An 18,946-nucleotide genomic window follows, 5' to 3' on the forward strand; every position below is an offset into this window, starting at 1 on the left:
AGTGAGTTATAACAAGTGGCTAGTGGGCTCGGAAATATCCAGTTATACATTTTAATGTTCACGAATAAGCCATTATAGATGTGTTGATTGGTATGTTGACGGCGCTCCCTTAATATGACTTTACTAAAGAGCCCCTGAAGTGGAAAGGGTCCATCAGCTCACCTGTACACAGAGACGGAGGGACACGTGAGCAATGTACAAGGAGGTGGTGATTTCAACAGGCTTCAGGAGTGACAGGTGGAGCATCCGTTGTAGAGTGGGAACGTCATGGTCGTCATGCTGACGAGAGGTCGGGCAGTCCTGCCGACATGTCACTATGAGCTTTAGGCCCCGGACAATGGAGAAAACTTGCAACCTCCTCTCTAGATGTCTCTGAACCATCCCACATGGAGAGCTTCCCCGGGCTTCCCCTCTCCTGTGCTCACATAGTGTGTATAGCACAACCTAGGTAAAGGATAGAGGAAACTAGGAAATAGCACTTCTCAGAGGGTGTAACATGACACTACAACTCTTGTCACAGGGAGTAGCAAAATTGAAAAAAAGTGGTATCAATGTATTATTAATATCATAGTATCTTCTTTCTTAACAGCATTTATGCAACTACACACTGAATCACTCAACCCTCTCTCAAAGTTCCCCACAGCGATTGCAACCCTGCCAGGCACCCCTGATGTAAACACCTCCACCACCTCACTGTCAAGTTCTCCCTGCACCCCAGCTCCAAACAAGCCAGGGTTACATCACCTGACTGGCAGGAATAAATAAGACTCCAGAGTCATGAACCCAGGTCTCAAAGGATGTAGTGAGGAACCAGGGCAAACCAGTGGCAGGATTGAGGGCTGAGTAGAGCCACAGTGCAGGTATTGCCAGTGCCACACTCAACCAATCGGGCTTCAGCAAAACAGTAAGCCACACCCCAGACAGGAGCATGGCCAATAAGCTCACAGTAACAAAATTCATTGTCCTCCAGGACTAGCCTAGAGTATTTTTATGTCTGGAAAGCACCTACTCAGGGATCATTTGCAGTTCTTTACCGTTGAGTGTTGCATTTCAATGCCTCTGTACTTCCCCAGTTATATTAGGAAGTCCTTTACCATTCTGTGATCTCAAACAGCTGTGATAGTGTGAACGGTGCATCAAAAAGACAGGATATTTTGTCCATACTCAAGAAATAAAGTAATCAATTATACATAAAATAATTTATTCATTTTTTGGTAGTTAGATTAGTAAATAAATACATTTGAAAATCAGTGCTTTCAAGTAACATTTCTACAGTCGAGCATGCAAGCAAAACTAATGGCAACAGTAAAAAAAATTCACAACTTATGACTTTAATGGTGACAGTACAAAGAAATGGTGAGCATCAGTACAGTATACAACAGTATGCTGATGCCACTTCAACTCAAGGAGTCTCATCTGGTCAGCAAATGATTAGGCAAAAGTCAGACAGTATTCTTTCTTCAAGCTGGTCCTGCCCAAGTCCCTCCTGAAGAAAGAAGAGATTTAAAATAAAATAAGTGTAATTTTACCCCCCCCTTTTCTCCCCAATTTCATGATATCCAATTGCGATCTTGTCTCATTGCTGCAAATCCCCAATGGGCTTGGGAGAGACAAAAGTCGAGTACTCAGAAATATCACCTGCCAAGCCACACTTCTCCACACCTGCTCGCTTAACCCGGAAGCCAGCTGCACCAATGTGTCGGAGAAAACACCGTTCAACTGACGACCGAAGTCAGCTTGCAGGCGCCTGGCCCGCCACAAGGAGTTGCTAGAGCGCAATGAGCCAAGTAAAGCCTCGCCCCCAAACCCTCCCCTAAGCCAGACAACGCTGGGCCAATTGTGCAGTCATATGGGACTTCCGGTCACGGCCGGTTGTGACACAGCCTGTGATTCGAGCCCAGGCTGTAGTGATGCCGCCACTCAGGAGGCCTGAAGAGATGCATTTTTTTTACCTCACTGAAATATTAAACCTACGGCACAAAATGGCAGAGAGATGTCTGACCGTGATGGGCCATTGCACTTCCTGCATAAGGACCGTTCTGGTAGTGGTGGCACCCATTCACAGCATACATAACCCTGAAGAGGAGTGTCAGAATATCAAGAGGAGCTGAAGTCCACTTCTGTACCAGAAGTCCACTTCTGTACCAACCACTGGAAAGAAGACCATGGCCTAGAGAGGAAGAGATGGGAGAAATAGGATGGAAGGCAAGTATCATTAAAAAGGACATACTAAGCATTGGGGAAATCTGTTCATCCATACAATTACAAAAATAAATGTAGTATATCCAACATGACATTTATTCCAACATTTCATTACGGATACCTACATGGTTACAGTATCCTGCTAAATTAATTTCACAATACCTTCCCTAGCAGAATTCCAAGTCCGTACCAACCTCTTGTGCAAGACAAGAGGCCGAGATACGGGGGATTGGAGCAATAAGATGGGAGAATCAGTTGGATAGAAAAGGATACTAAGCATGGGCAAAGTGTCAAATGGGAATTAAAAAAGGTACTAAACATAGGATTTTTATTTTTGTTGCATTGTCATTTCAGAATTTCCATAATATATCTGCCGCTAATAGTGGAATGATACTCTGAAACACTTACCCGCTAATGTTGGCTGTGATATTTGCCTATCATTTGGGAAAGCTGTTTGACTTTGACCATCTAAATCGCTGCAAAATCTATTTTCAAAAACAAATAGTTTGTACAGCTGTTTGAAGCTGAACCTTTGTTTCACTGAAAAGATTTTTCACAGCGATTAAGATTGTACAATGAGTCGCTTCATTATTCAGGGCTTATTTTCACAAACTGAAATTGAGCGAACAGTGTAGAATTTTACCAACCAGGAAATGACAGAGGGATTTCCACTAGGAAAACAGCCAAAGTCAGAACAGCTTTCCCATTTTGACAAGTGTCGCTTCAGCGGGGAAACCAATAGACGAATAGCACAGCAAATTACACTGGTGGGTATGTAATACTGTGAAACACTATCATTCCACTATTACTGCAGATAATGAAAACCTGAAATCTACAATGCAAAAAAAAAAAAATAATCTATCCTTTGTAGCACCTTTAAAGTACAATAAATCTTAGTTCTGTATAAATGACCTTAATTGAACATTACCTCCACATGTCCATATCGTAGGATACAGCAAAAGAGAGCACGACCGTCTCCTACATTGTGTCCACAACACCTATCCACAGATCATGGTTCTAACAACCTACAAAAAGCAGAAGTGCTAAGCATACCAGGGATTATTGTCCTATGTATCATGGGAGGGCATTAGTTAGATCACTAAGCCAAAATATTACATTTATTTAAGAGAATGATGGTGAAGAACATGGTAGGGTATGTAGTGGTTGAAAGATGGAAACTTGACATTGTAAAATTAAGCACCTTCAGAGATCGCAAGAGATAATACATTTGCCATCGCAAAGAAAAAGAGGGTAATTTCCATACTACTTTGAATATAAATTAAACATTGAAAAGCGTATTTTTCAGAATGGACCGAAATGCCATAGATTAAGTTAGTGCTGCTGCATATTGGCTTTCACTGACTGCAATGAGCATCGTCATGAAGCGCCTATAATAACGAGGAAAGATGGGGAAGTTCAGTGACGATAGTTCAAATCTGTTTATTAAAAAGCTTTGAAATCAAAAATGGCATCTGTAAAGAAAAGAAAACCATACATAAAACGCAGCTTTGGGGTATCTAGGTATGTAAAATCGGCATATAATTGAACACAAAATGTCTAACAAATCAAATTTGCATAGGTAGTTAAATCACTACGCTAACAGTTGCGTCGCAAAACGTCTTGAATACTGGTAAGTACCACCCAAAACCAAGATCACACCAGTTAAAGCGATATTACACTAACACGTTGTTGGACTAATTATGCAAATGAGTGTGTGGTTTATTAATCAAACTGAAGCTAGGTACAGCTCTGAAAAAGACATCTGCAGAATCTTCGTAACATTCATGTTTACCAAAATGACATGGATTGCTATTTAATTAACATTCAAATAGTCCCTTCATGAATATCACAGTTTAGAGGGTTTGTATCCATGAAAATTATTTTATGAAGGAAGAAATTTTATGTTAGGTCTTAGGCCAACATAGAGCCCTTAGGAGTACTGCGTCATTTCAAAATAGAACAACACCTCAAATACAGTAACCCCCTCTGCCTTTATCCTTTGCCCCAAAACAGCTTATGAACCTCGAACAATAAAATCAAGCAGAACAAATGTAAAACAGTTCAAGAAAGAGGACGAAACCGTAGACAAAAGCGTATTTTTTTGTATGGGTGGCCGCAAGCAATAGAGTATCTTCCAGTAAGTCGCAGGTGAACGCAACGCCACAGACGAAGGGGGGGTATAGTGCCACGTGCATCAGGAGACGACGATCTTGTCGGATAATTTAACCCTGGAAAGAGAGCAAACCACACAAGTCAAGCGCATTTTACTCATGGAGGAACGCGCTGAGGTTCAGTAAAACTTCCAGCATTCTTTAAAAGGCATATTACGATTTTACATTGTTCAGTTGAAGCAGATTTGGAGAGTTTGTAAAAAGCTAAGGATATGGTGAAACAATGCATTTGGAGCTTTTCTAGTCTGGTATTTTAAGCGAGACACTGAACGTCAATGCGAGGAGTCACCCCTAATTCAATCCTTCCACTCCCCATTGTTTTAAGTGAGCTAGATATGGAGTGTAATTGCATAGTGTACTATCCTGTTTCTGATATCTCACCTTGAGTCAAGCACCAGTGTGCTTTCAATACGAGTAGCGGGCAGGAGGGGGCAGAGGCACCCTCTCAGCATAGGGGTCTCTGGTACGTGGTACGCTGTACATCGCTGGCCTGGACAGAGGAGAGAGCCGAGAGCGCTCATAGGAGTAGCCGTTACCTGCGGGGGGCATGGGGGGAGGGGGTCTTCTGATGGGACTGCGATCACGGGCATAGTAGGAGGACGGAGGCGGGAGGGGGCGACGCTCGTACGGGTTGAGGGAGGAGGCCCCAAGGCGCTCCCTAACCATGGCAGAAGGGGGTGGTGGTGGAGGAGGTATGGCGCCAACACGCCTTTCATCTCCATAGCCTGAAAGGCCACCGTAAGGGGCAGGGCGCGCTCTGTACTTCTCATAGTAATCGACCACCCCGTAGCTTTCCCTCTCACGCTCATAAGCACGCTCTGGGGGGTAAGGGACTCGTCTAGGGGGAGGTGGAGGGGGGCCAGGGTAACCCCCTGACATGCGACCTCTGTAATGAGGGGGCTCACGCAGACCCCTGTCCCCAGGGTAGCCACGGGGTGGTGGCCAGTATCCACCCCTATCTGGTGGGGGGCCGTAATCCTCTTCCTCCCCTCTGGGACGGCTTTTTGACATCTGAACGTGAATCCGTTTGCCTAAAGAGGAAAACTATGGTTAACAGTCAGACAGTGACACGCAAGTCCATATTTAACATCAGGACTTTCCAACAGTTCAATCGTAAATCTTAATGAGGGTAATTTTCTTACCTTGGAAGTCAGTGTTGTCTAATCCCTTTATGGCATCCTTGGCCTCATCTGAGTTGGACATGTGAATGAATGCGAAATTTTTTATGATGGCACATTCTGTCACTGTTCCATACTCCTCGAACAGAGTGCGGAGCTCATCACCGTTGCCTTTCTCCACATTGGCCACATGAAGTTTCACTGGACCCTGGTTCTTCCCCCTGCTAGGCTCCACATTGATTGGCCTGCCATGAAGCTTGAAGAGGTGCAGGCTGCGGATGGCTTTGGTTGCAGACTTGCGGTCATCCATGTGGACAAAGGCATAGTTTTTGAACTTTGCACATTCTGTCACTGTGCCATGTTCAGTAAACAGGGCCTCAATCTCATCCTTTTCGACCTCGTTAGGGAGGTTTCCAATAAAGATTTTCACCATCTTTATGTTAACGCAGAGCCTGTGAGATAGGAGAGGCATGTCAATATACCAGTTAGGCTGCAAATAAAACCGTGATGTCAAGTGAGTGGGCGGCATGGACAGGAAGTGCAATGGTTAACGTTATGTTAGCTAGCTAACTAGTGCAATTGAATTCAAACTGGCCGAACAATTGCTGAATACTAGTTAAACTATCTTCAATGTCTAAGTTCACATTTCTAAAGTCTGGCAAGCTGTTGTCTGGTAAGCAAAGTTGGAAAGCGGAGTTAGCTGTGGAATATCGAAAGTAGGCAAGACTTCCTCCATCACAGCGTCGACTGGGTGGCTAACAACGTTAGCAAGCCAACTTAGCTAATGTTAGCTAGCTAGCTAAGGACGTTAGCTATGATAGTTAACTAGCTAGCTCAATATAACGACCAAAAGAAAAATGTCAAATTCATGCAATACAATTATCGTAAAGCAAGTTCAGACAGTTAATTTGGCATAAAAATATAGAAATAAAGAACACATTATTGCCGTAGTAAGATTCCACAAACTCACCTCACTGCTACTAGGACGACGACGACACACGTTAACGTTACACCAACCCTTCCTTCTGTGCGTATAATGGCGGTCCACAAACAAACGTTTGAGGTGCATGAAGCCGATATAACACCTCACGTCCGTTTTTTTTAACAATGCAATAAGTCCCGCCCACTAACAAGTTTGATTGGTGAATGGCCTTACCAGTAAAGTCTTCATTGTCATATACGCAGCGTGATTGGACAAACTGGCAAAAAACATTTTTTTACAGAGGACAAAAAGGGATCAATTCGTTTTGTAACGCCCGGTGCTCCGCGTATGTAGCGTTTGCATTTTTTAGACCATTCCATTGGCCCTTTAGTGAAATTTCCACTTAGACCGGGGAACCGACCCATATGAAACCAATTGCCCAATCACAACAAAGTGATTTTCAAATTAATCTTCCGGTAAATTGACTCAACTTTGGTCTTCTTTTTTCAACCCATGTGCTGCTCAGTGCTAACCAATGTAAATAGGTGCTCACACATCTCGGTATACCTACACCCAATAAATTCATTTTCAGACAATTAAAGTTAAAATATTTTATTAATTACATTAATATTCTCTAAAGTACAAAATGGATATGTTACATGAATCAGATACCGTAGTTGCATGGTTGTGTTAATCGTGTCAATTTAAGTGTTAGCGTCTAACAAGCTATATAAAACACTAAGGACGTTTTTTAATTAATTCACTGCAATCAATGCCATTCTGATAGTGTTATGATTTCCTGATCATGTTATGATTTCTCTAAAAGTGTTTGCTTTCCTGTATTTTTTTAACAAGCTATATAAAACACTAAGGACGTTTATTTGTTTAATTAATTCACTGCAATCAATGCCATTCTGATAGTGTTATGATTTCCTGATCATGTTATGATTTCTCTAAAAGTGTTTGCTTTCTTACAATAAAAAAAAACAGATATCAATGTGATGCATTGTTGGCTGGCTGTGCTGCCTGTTTCACATTCTAGAATGGCACTCATCTACAACCCCCTAATTTGTCTCTTGCTTATGCTGGCTCTATTGTGGCGCGGAGGGGTAGAGTCCTACATGCATAGGCTGTAGATGCATAGAGGGGTTAGAAAAGGCTTGAGGGGGATGCATGTTGATCTGGACAGGGGATGGGACATTGACGAGGAGGAGAGGGCGCTGTCGTAACTTCAGCTCTCGGGCCATCTGGCACCAGGCACAGGGGGTGCAGCAGGTGACCAAGAGGCAGTCGTCGCATATGGACCCCTACAGGCGGTGGTGGTAGGTGGGGAGGATATGAGACAGATATTAATTAGACAGATGGGTTGTCAGATCATGTTAATACAGTGGCTTTCATTCCCATGATCACATCTCTTCTACTGACCCTATTCCATTATATAATATACGCCATTGGCCCTATTATTGCAGTCATTATGATTATGTATTTATTGATCTTGTCTAGCATCACCTGACAGCTCTGTGTGTATGAGGCACTAGTTAATTGTATAATAGGAGATGTTACGATATCAGCAAAGAGTAATGTCAAGGGTGTTTCACTCTACCTGGATGCGGTATCTCTCCCTCATGGTGCTCCGGAGGGCCAGAGAAGCAGCTGGGAGCCAGCTGGTGGAAATGTCCAACAAGGGGAGACAGAAACACTCCCCAAAGTCTGTACTCGTCTGACATCTCAGACAGCATGGGCACCAGAACCCTAAGCAACCTGACAGGAGACAGACAGACCAAGTTACTCACACACACATGCACACACACACACACACACACACACACACACACACACACACACACACACACACACACACACACACACACACACACACACACACACACACACACACACACACACACACACACACACACACACACACACACACACACACACACACACATTAAATACACTCACAGATCTTCATGTCATCACAGCAGTCACAGATGCTGCTGCTCCACACCTCAGTCTTTATGTCAGCAGGGGACCGAAAAATGCCTGGCTGTATGTTCACTACAGGCATCGGCTGGGGCTGGACTGCCATCACTATGGATATACAGAGGACAATGCAAATCAAAAGCACTGCCAGAGATCTGCTCAGGTAATATGGAGTTTAGTTGTATGAGGAACTGAAAATAATATACATGAATATATATATATATATCATGAGTCATGCTGATTCAATACACAATTATTAAATTGTATTTTTGTTATCAGGTTGTTCTGCTATTCAGCTAAGATACACCTGGAATTTAAACACTTGAGGTCACAAAGAATACATCTCATTTCACTATTGCCAGAGGGAGCAGGCCAGTAGCTAATACAACAGTGTTTATTGGTTGGTATGACGAGCAAAAACTGTAGTAGCAGGCTGGTTGTCAGGAAGTATGTGTATACTCGGCTCAGAGGGGCGGGCCTGGTCTTTTCACAGTAAACAGAAGAACAGAAACAAGTCTCCTCCCCTTCAATTCATCTCTAGGGAACTGGTAGTCTTGTTAGTCAGTTGCCAGGTTGCCTCCCACATTAACAATGTTCCAGCATTCACTAGTGCTGTTGCCTATGTGTTGCTTTAGGTCTGGGATTTTAGAGACTACGGAACTGGTCTCTCAGAGCACTCAAAACAATTGAAGTTGTTGTTCAATTGTGGTGTGGTTATAAACTGGTTTAGGTACTCACAGCATGGGTCAACTTTGTGTGCAGTTAATGCTCTGATCTATTGTAAATGTCACAGATTTTCTGTTATGATAACTTTAGCATTTACTTTGGCGTATTACTATATGCAATGACAGCGTTCCGTCTCTTATTAATAACTTATCAACAGCTCTACAGCCGAATATAAAATTATTATTTCAAAAGCAAAAACACCATCCATCATTTATTTCACATACAAATTACCGGATATACTATATTGATTATGATATAACCACATTAATGGTAATGATATTGCGTTTAACCCATTATATTTCTGTAAACAATTTTTCTTTCCAAATTGCTTGAAAGATACCTCACATTGCACATCAACATTAATATTGTCTGTTTTCAGTTATGGCATAAAAATAAAAGTTGACTTATCATGGAAAGAACCACAAAATACATCTCAGCCTACCTACTTCTGGATGTGATGGTGATGGTCAGGTCTACGGCGTGTCTCGGAGGGGTGGAGATGCAGGAAACAAGGCTGAATGCACAGAATCCAATTCACATGGACGGATGGGTCGACGCACAGCTAACGATATCTCAGGTGAGCACAGGTTAGTGTATACCTGAGGTTCTCTCTGGCAACCAAATGTATCGGTGTGGTGGGTGGAACCTGTGTGTGTGTGTGTGTCACTATCACTTGTGAAATTTGCATTGTCATAGGGGAGAGTGGGGTAAGAGTTCATTTTTTACATTTAGAATCGCTACATCAAGGGAAATACAGTATTCTTTCTAACAAAGATGTCTACATTGAACAAAAATATAAACGCAACATGCAACAATTTCAAAGATTTTACTGAGTTACAGTTCATATATGGAAATCAGTCAATTCAAATAAATAAATTAGGTCATAATCTAAGGCTTGCACATGAATGACCGGGAAAACAGATATGCATCTGTATCTTTAAAAAAAAGGTAGGAGCGTGGATCTGAAAACCAGTCAGTATCTGGTGTGACCATCATTTGCCTTATGCAGCACAACACATCTCCTTCACTTAGAGTTGATCAAGCTGTTGATTGGGGTCTGTAGAATCCTTTCCCAATCCTCTTCAATGGCTGTGCAAAGTTGCTGGATATCGGCGAGAACTGGAACACGCTGTCGTACACATCAATCCGAAGCATCCCAGACACGTTCAATGGGTGACATGTCTGATGAGTATGCAAGCCATGGAAGAACTGGGATGTTTTCAGCTTCCAGTAATTGTGTACAGATTCTTGCAACATGGGGCCGTGCATTATCATACTGAAATATGAGGTGATGGCAGTGGATGAATGACACAACAATGGGCTTCAGGATCTCGTCATGGTATCTATGTCCATTAAAATTGCCATTAATAAAATGCAGCTTATGCCTGCCCATACCATAACCCCACCGCCACCATGGGGCACTCTGTTCACAAGGTTGACATCAGCAAACCACTCACCCACACGATGCCATGCACGCTGTCTGTCATCTGCCCGGTACAGTTGAAACCAGGATTCATCCAATTCCCCAGGCCATCGAAGGTGAGCATTTGCCCACTGAAGTCGGTTACGACGCCAAACTGGTCAAGACCCTGGTTAGGACGACTGGTTTCCGCCGATCCTGCAGGTGAAGAAGTCGGATGTGGAGGTCCTGGGCTGGAGGGGGTACACGTGTCCTGCAGTTGTGAGGCCAGTTGGACGTAATGCCAAATTCTGTAAAATGATGGAGGTGGATTATGATAGGGAAATTAACATTCAATTCTCTGGCAACAGCTCTGGTGGACATTCCTGCAGTCAGCATGCCAATGGCACACTCCCTCAAAACATTAGACCTCTGTGGCACTGTGTTATGTGACAAAACTGCACATTTTTAGAGTGGCTCCTTATTTTCCCCAGCACAAGGTTCACTTGTTTAATGATCATGCTGTTTTAATCAGCTTCTTGATATGCCACACCTGTCAGGTGGATGGATTATCTTGACAAAGGAGAAATGCTCACGAAGAGGGATGTAAACAAATTTGTGCACAACATTTGAGAGAAATAACCTTTTTGTGCGTATGGAAAATGTATTTTATTTCAGCTCATGAAACATGGGACCAACACTTTACATGTTGAATTCATATTTTTGTTCAGTTTTCATATATATTTCAGAATGTTGTGTACATGTGGGAAAACAAATCAGAATTCATGTAAACACAACAGTTTTGAAAACATAGCTTGTCCAAAAAAAGTGGTCTCTTGGCACAAAACATTAAGGACACCTGCTCTTTTGATGACATAGACTGACCAGATAAGCCTTGAGACAATTGAAACAAGCATTGTGTATGTGTGCCATTCAGAATGGGCAAGACAAAAGATTGAAGTGCCTTTGAACGGGGTATGATAGTAGGTGCCAGGCGCATTGGTTTGTGTCAAGAACTGCAACGCTGCTTTATTTTTCATGCTCCACATTTTCCTGTGTGTATCAAGAATGGTCCACCATCAAAAGAACATCCGGCCAATTTGACACAACTGTGGGAAGCATTGGAGTCAACATGGGCCAGCATCCCTGTGGAATGCTTTTGACACCTTGTAGAGTTAGTCCATACCTATACAAATTGAAGCTGTTCCGAGGACAAAATATTAGCAACGTGTTCCAAATTAAGGTGTTCCTAATGTTTGGTATACTCAGTGTCGATCTCTCTGTTCAATATCACTTACCCTTCCATTTCTTGACCAGTTGTTTGGGACAGGGATGTTGTTTCGATATGCCAATTCATAGGCAAGTTCTCAGCATTCTAGACTAATTAAACACCCAATTTTTCAGTTTTTGATTTGTTAAAAAAGTTTGAAATATCCAATAAATGTTGTTCCACTTCATGATTGTGTCCCACTTGTTGTTGATTCTTCACAAAAAAATACAGTTTTATATCTTTATGTTTGAAGCCTGAAATGTGGCAAAAGGTCGCAAAGTTCAAGGGGGCCGAATACTTTCGCAAGGCACTGTATGTGCCCTCTGTTCCCCATTGTCCTTGTCGGTTATTGTTACCATGTCCGTTGGTCTTGTGAGCACCTGTGCTGGTGTACTGGCTTCCATGCTACGTGTCATTGTGCATTTATTTATGGGTCTCGTCCTGTGCATTATTTAGAGGTTTACACCTCGCTCTTTTGTTTGGGTAGGGAAAATAAAAAACCCTATTACCTATTCCGGCACTTGTCTCCTAGCATTATACAACGTGACACTTGTTGCATGTCTTGTGGTGTATGTATGGGTGACCGAGCTGTGTGCCAGTAGTTCAAACAGACAGCTCGGCGCATTCAACATGTCAATTACCTCTCACAAATACAAGTAGTGATGAAGTCAATCTCTCCTCTACTTTGAGCCAGGAGAGATCCCCATCTTAGCTACTGTTGAATCAATATGTCTTAACCATGACCGTTCACACTCCAGGGTTACTCCAAGCAGTTTAGTCACCTCAACTTGCTCAATTTCCACATTATTCATACAAGGTTTGGTTGAAGTTTAGTGAATGATTTGTCCCAATTAGAATGCTTTTAGTTTTGAAATATTTGGGACTCACTTATTCCTTGCCACCCGTTCTGAAACTAACTGCAGCTCTTTGTTAAGTGTTGCAGTCATTTCAGTTGCTGTAGTAGCTGACGTGTATATTGCTGAGACATCCATATGCACAGACACACTGGCTTTACTAAAAAACAGTAGTAACATGTCTTTCAGTAAAGATTTTTAAAAGTACCATGAAACTGATCTGTGAGATTCTTGATATATTTTGTGAGCTCAGACCCAATGTCATCAGATAAGACCTTGAGTGCCTCTGCTACTCTATCATAGCCTATCTTTCGCACCAGTACATTTAAACCTTTTTGTCAATGTACCTCTTCAGCGTCATGGTCTATTTTTCATCCCTTGCTGCTGCTAGAATGGACTTCTTCCCTTCTCTCACTACCGTGGTTGCTCTCTCAAGAACCTCAAGAGGGGCTAAACCCCTTGTTGTTTTGTGTTTGTATACACGGGAGATGCATGACGATGTCTGCTCTGAAAGAATAAAAATGCACTATCTTGAGTTTATACGCATGACACTGCAAAAACACTATGCATATTATGCATAAAACTGACAAAATGTAATCATAATTTGTATTGGGTATGGCGGCCATTGGCTCAATTTAACCCAAGGCAAACATTTAGACTCTATTAGCCAACACCGCTACAAGGATGTACTGTACTTTCATACTAGGTTTAGGACCTGATATTGTAACTTATAGAGACCCCAACTGATGTACAAAACAATCTACTTTGGGTTAAATACAATCACCATGAACCATATAACCCAAATTAATTTGACTTTGTGAAAATCCAACGTGTCTTCAGCTCCCGAGACATCTGACACGAGGCACAAAGCCTGCAGAATGTGACCACTAGGCAGTTATCACACATTGACCCCTATAGGGAAGAGAGAGAGAAATTCAGGAACAGGTCAGGGACCTGTCTGTAATGGACAGTTGTGATGGCATTCAGTCCACTACCCACCCAATAGGGCAGCACAGAATTGGCCCAGCGTCGTCCGGGTTAGTGTTTGGCCGGGGTAGGCCAATTTTAAAAATTGTCTGCCGGTCTTACAGAGAGAGAATTTAAAACTAGGACTAGAGCTAACTAGAGGTTTTCCCGGTCAGGTGACTTGGTCAGGAAAAACACTTGGCTGTAGTTGTCATGACACCTGTTGTATTTATCTGGATGTGGTAACTCTCCCTCATTGAGCTACTCACAGATAGAGCAACAGATTGGACTGGGGCACAGCAGAACACGTCCAGCAGGGGGAGACACGCACACTGGCCAAGCTCACTATCCGTGAGACACCACAGACAACAGGAGCACCAGGAGCCACAGCATCCCGTAGGAGGGATTGGGTGTTTATGAGGTTATATATAATTCAACAGAGTAAATAGTGCTGATGAAGGCTTCTTATATGATCATAATTTGAGTTAATTTCAATATGGAATTGAGATAGGACTGTCCCTCAGACAGACAGACAGACAGACAGACAGACAGACAGGTTTGTGCTCTTACAGCTGCCCATGTCTTCACAGCAGGCAAAGAGACCACTGCTCCAACGTCTCCCATCTCTGCTAAGACCACAAAATGTCTAGAAGGAAAATACCACTTTTTGAGTGTTATGCAGGCTATTAAATTTGATGTTGTGATCACAGGAGGTTGGTGGCACCTTAATTGGGGAGGGCGGCTTGTGGTAAAGGCTGGAGCGGAATTAGTGGAATGGTATCAAATACTGTACATCAACACATGGTTTCCATGTGTTTGATGCCATTCCATTTGCTCCGTCCCAGACAAGATTACGAGCCATCCTCCCCTCAGCAGCCTCCACTGGTTATGATCCAATACCATAATCATGACATTGTTGTACACTGTACATTAACTTCTAACAGCCAAAACACTATTGTACATCAATCAATTGAATTCAAATGTATTTATAAGGCCCTTTTTACTACATGGATAAAAGCGTCTGCTAAATGGCATATATATACATCAGCAGATGTCACAAAGTGCTAGATTTATATGAACTGAAATGGCACCTTGGCATAAACCAAACACAGAATCGTTAATCAATCTTGATTTCTAGCACACGGTGTCAATTTTCTGTAACACAGTAATGTCTTTGCTGCCATATGTATGTGGCAATAACAGTCCATGTAACAACATCAGAGAGTTAACAAGGAAAAATGACCCACCTATTGAGAGGTCGGTGCTGGTCTTGACTTGGTGACTGTCAGGTGTTAATATGGAGGTGATTGTGAGGGATCAAAAGTGCCTTGTTACATACTACGTTACTGTTATGGGCAGCCCATTTACTATTGTCTGTGTATGTCACCCTTTACTAATGTATTTGCTAATATTTACTGACCCTGAAAGCCATGGCAGCAAGCCTACGCCCTGAGATTGAGCAAATATCAGCAATATGGTATTATGCCTTATGTGGTTCTGGGTGGAGACTATTGGTGGGGGAAGGGGGAGTTTGCCCCATGCTATATGAAGTGTTTGGGTTTAAGAAAAGCTTTCTCTAAGCCTATATGTGAATGACTAAATTATCAATCATACTATGGGAATATACTATTTTTTTACCTTTATTTAACCAGGCAAGTCAGTTAAGAACATATTCTTATTTTCAATGACGGCCTGGGAACAGTGGGTTAACTGCCTGTTCAGGGGCAGAACGACAGATTTGTACCTTGTCAGCTCGGGGGTTTGAACTCGCGGTTCCGGTTACTAGTCCAACGCTCTAACCACGAGGCCACGCTGCCGCCCCTCTTACATACTGTAAGAGTAAAATGGGCCCAAATCTATCATTGGATGCTTGTTGAGCTTGCTCAACCAACCATGGAGAAGCATTGAGGAAATCTGAGAGCAGACCCCTTTAGTTGACTGAGCTGATGTCTGAAATGGCTGAACTTGACATGCAGTACACCACTGGATACAAAATGGTTGAATCAATGTTGTGATGAGGAATCTGTCAAAAAGACATTGAATTTGAAAAAGTTAACTGTTGTTTTGTTTTGAGGGTGACATTTCAACTGCTATTGTTATTTACTGCTGCACTTTGTTATTCTTATCTCTTACTTTTTGGGGGGTATTTTCTTAAAACTGCATTGTTGGTGAAGGGCTTGTAAGTAAGCATTTCACTGTTGTTTTCGGCACGTCTGACAAATACAATTTGATCATTGTAACAAATTTCCAACGTAGACAAACCTTGAATAAAATATGCTTATTTTTGTATGAAATGGAGACATGAATGCAACTGTCACAGTTGTCATATGGAGGGGACCAAAGCACAGCGTGGTGTGAATACATTCTTTATTGAAGAACACGATAAGATGACCATGACTGCTAACGAAACACTGCACTAACGTATAACATAGGCAATAACCCACAAAATACCCAAAGAGGATGGCTGCCTATAAATGGTTCCCAATCAGAGACAACGATAAACACCTGCCTCTAATTGAGAACCATTCTAGGCAACCATTGACCTACATAAACACCTAGATGGTTAACAACCCCATAAACCTACAAAAACCCTAGAAAGTACAAAAACCCTAGATGAGACAAAAACACATACCACCCTCATCGCACCCTGACCTAGCCAAAATATATAAAGAAAACAAAGAATACTCAGGTCAGGGTGTGACACCAACATATCAATTATTAATTTATAACCAGACTGGATTTTTAAGTGTTTGCTTTTCAATGCAACCAAATGTCAACATTTAAAGGTGATCTTCTGCTTGGGTAATTCCATCTGTGCCACTGACTTTGTAAGGGTTTTCCTCTCCCTCGTCTGAAGATGAGAGGCGAGAAGGATCGGAGGACCAATGCGCAGCATGGTAAGTGTCATTGGCTCTTTAATAAGAGGTAATCAACCATGAACACACTATAAAACAATAAACATGGCAAACCCCAAAACAGTCCTATTTTGTGCAGAGAACACAAAGACAGGAAACATTCATCCCCAAAAACCCAACACAAAACAGGCTACCTAAATATGGTTCCCAATCAGGGACAATGACTAACACCTGCCTCTGATTGAGAACCATATCAGGCCAAACATAGAAATAGACAAACTAGACACACAACATAGAATGCCCACCCAGCTCACGTCCTGACCAACACTAAAACAAGGAAAACACACAAGACCTATGGTCAGAAAGTGACAGATTTAGTCTGGCTTTAGTTTGTCTACAAATTAATAATTTATATGTTGGATTCATGTCTCCATCTCAACCAAAAATCTAAATAAAAAATGAATTGAATCTAATCAAACGTTAAATGCACTTTAAGTAACGTTTCATTTTATTTAGTCGTGTTCTTTAACTTTGATTCTTGGTTGAGATGGAGACGTGAATCCAACATATCAATTATTAAATTGCAGACCAACTGGAATTAAAGCCAGACTAAATCAGTGGCACAAAAGATACATCTTCTTCAAACGTTGAAAACCAAACACAATTCAATTACACTTTTACAGTAAATAGCCTACTAAAGTGTTGACAAGTTCACAAATGATATGTTGGCTTCACGTCTCCATCTAAACCAAAAATAAAAGTTCAAGAATAGAATTAAGCCAGTGGCTCAGATGAAACTATTCAAGTATTAGATATCCTTTAAATGTTTATGTTTGTCTGCGTTGTCAACCAAGCACAATTCATTAATGCTTTTGTAAAACAGTAAATAGCCTAAAGTTAAGGCTACCTTACAAACGAATGTAACTGTATTTATTCAACCTTGAAATTAGTAACACATCCATAGCCATATTTTGAGGTTTGTTTACTGTAACTATAAATGTCTTCTTATGTAATCATAGAAAGCATGCATGTTCAAGATAGCATGCAAAGGTCGCAGGTCTGTGGAGATGTTCACAATTGCTATAATAATCCATCATAATCTTGACCAGCATTGATCACTTGCGCTGTGTACTTTTAATGTAATCTCAACTATAATCCAGGTCATTTAGTTGTGATATTAGATGAAGCACAGTGATAACACATTAAGTTGTATAAATATAAAATATCTGACATGGTATTCCCATTTGAACTTTGTTGTGCTTTTAAGCTTTTAAATGGTTGAAAGCACAGTGATAACACATTTAGATGGCAACTTAACTAAAAAGCACACCTTGTTTTTCCATAGTAATAACACATTGAGAATTCAATAAACTTCAGACTGTCTTTTTGAGTGGGTGAATAAAGGTTGAAATCTCTCGCCAAATATTACCCACATTTACATGGTAAAATGACATGTGCCTCAGTGGGACCTGTCTTCCTCCTGCATGGAGCAAAGCAAATGCAATGACATCTCCATACTTGCTATTTTTCAACCAAAGGATGTATTTAATCATAGGTTTGTCAGACCCATGTGACAAAGTTGTTATAGCTGTCACTCTTTTTGACCTGTGACCCCTCATGTTCGATTACCACAACTTGCCCCTCAGGCCGGACGAGCCTTCCCCCTAGTACTTACTATCCCTTAATGTCATCTTAAGTAACTCAGACTAGGAGTGCTGATCTTTGAGATTATAATGAATAATATAATATGGGCAGAGGGGGACCTGATCCTAGATCAGCACTACTACAGTGAGATACTTTTTGAATACAGGCCCTGGTCCATATGTAAGGGATTTCTTCCATTGACGGAGAGGCGGACCAAAGCGCAACGTGGTTATTTTGATTCATGTTTTAATAAATCACTTCACATGAACAAACTAACAAAAACGTGAAAACCCAAAACAGCCCTATCTTGTGCAAAACACAGCAACAGGAACAAGGACAATCACCCACCAAAACCCAACACCAAACAGGCTACCTAAATATGGTTCCCAATCAGAGACAATGACGAACACCTGCCTCTGATTGAGAACCATATCAGGCCAAACATAGAACTAGGCAAACTAGACATGTAACATAGAATGCCCACCCAGCTCACACCCTGACCAACCAAAACATAGAAAAACAAACATAGACTGCCCACCCAACTCACGCCCTGACCATACTAAATAATGACAAAACAAAGGAAATAAAGGTCAGAACTTGACACCATAATTAGTATTTAGTATTTTTAGCTGTTGCCAAGGCAGCAGGTACTCTTCCTGGGGTCCAAACAGAGATACAACATTAGATCATACAAAACATTGCACATTATACAAATTGACATTGCTCCATTGTTACATTACAATATTACAATACTACATTTCATTACTAAGAATAGTGCGTGGGTGTGTGTAGAGTGTGAGTTTTAGAGTGTGTGTCTCTTCAAAGTCTGCGTCGTG

At 41.7% G+C, this 18,946-nt stretch overlaps 2 protein-coding genes across 7 annotated transcripts; both read right to left on the reverse strand.

Annotated features, from left to right (window-relative positions):
• Positions 1-1,184: 1,184 nt before the first annotated feature.
• Positions 1,185-6,627, reverse strand: LOC118392040 (RNA-binding protein 4B-like). 5 transcript variants are annotated; one of them, XR_004827288.2, is made up of 5 exons: positions 6,462-6,627; positions 5,516-5,943; positions 4,755-5,404; positions 3,131-3,227; positions 1,185-2,170 (listed from the first exon to the last, which is right to left on the reverse strand). XR_004827288.2 is itself a non-coding variant. In XM_035783661.2 (4 exons), exons 2-3 carry the CDS (start codon positions 5,922-5,924, stop codon positions 4,779-4,781), a joined length of 1,035 nt encoding a protein of 344 aa, XP_035639554.1. In that variant the 5' UTR covers positions 5,925-5,943; positions 6,462-6,627; the 3' UTR covers positions 1,185-2,170; positions 4,755-4,778. The 5 variants fall into 5 exon arrangements, 3 of the variants coding, with proteins under 3 accessions (XP_035639554.1, XP_052315678.1, XP_035639553.1); XR_004827287.2 differs by having other exon boundaries at positions 1,185-1,486; positions 2,003-3,227; XM_035783661.2 differs by lacking the exon at positions 3,131-3,227.
• A 382-nt stretch (positions 6,628-7,009) lies between these two features.
• On the reverse strand, positions 7,010-10,813 carry ponzr6 (plac8 onzin related protein 6). 2 transcript variants are annotated; one of them, XM_035783662.2, is made up of 4 exons: positions 9,569-10,813; positions 8,376-8,504; positions 8,017-8,174; positions 7,010-7,720 (listed from the first exon to the last, which is right to left on the reverse strand). In XM_035783662.2, coding segments are annotated over exons 1-4 (504 nt in total). In that variant the 5' UTR covers positions 9,570-10,813; the 3' UTR covers positions 7,010-7,504. The 2 variants fall into 2 exon arrangements, with proteins under 2 accessions (XP_035639555.1, XP_035639556.1); XM_035783663.2 differs by having other exon boundaries at positions 9,565-10,812.
• Positions 10,814-18,946: the final 8,133 nt, after the last annotated feature.

This window comes from Oncorhynchus keta, chromosome 13, assembly GCF_023373465.1.
Source record: "Oncorhynchus keta strain PuntledgeMale-10-30-2019 chromosome 13, Oket_V2, whole genome shotgun sequence".
Classification (NCBI taxonomy): domain Eukaryota; kingdom Metazoa; phylum Chordata; class Actinopteri; order Salmoniformes; family Salmonidae; genus Oncorhynchus; species Oncorhynchus keta.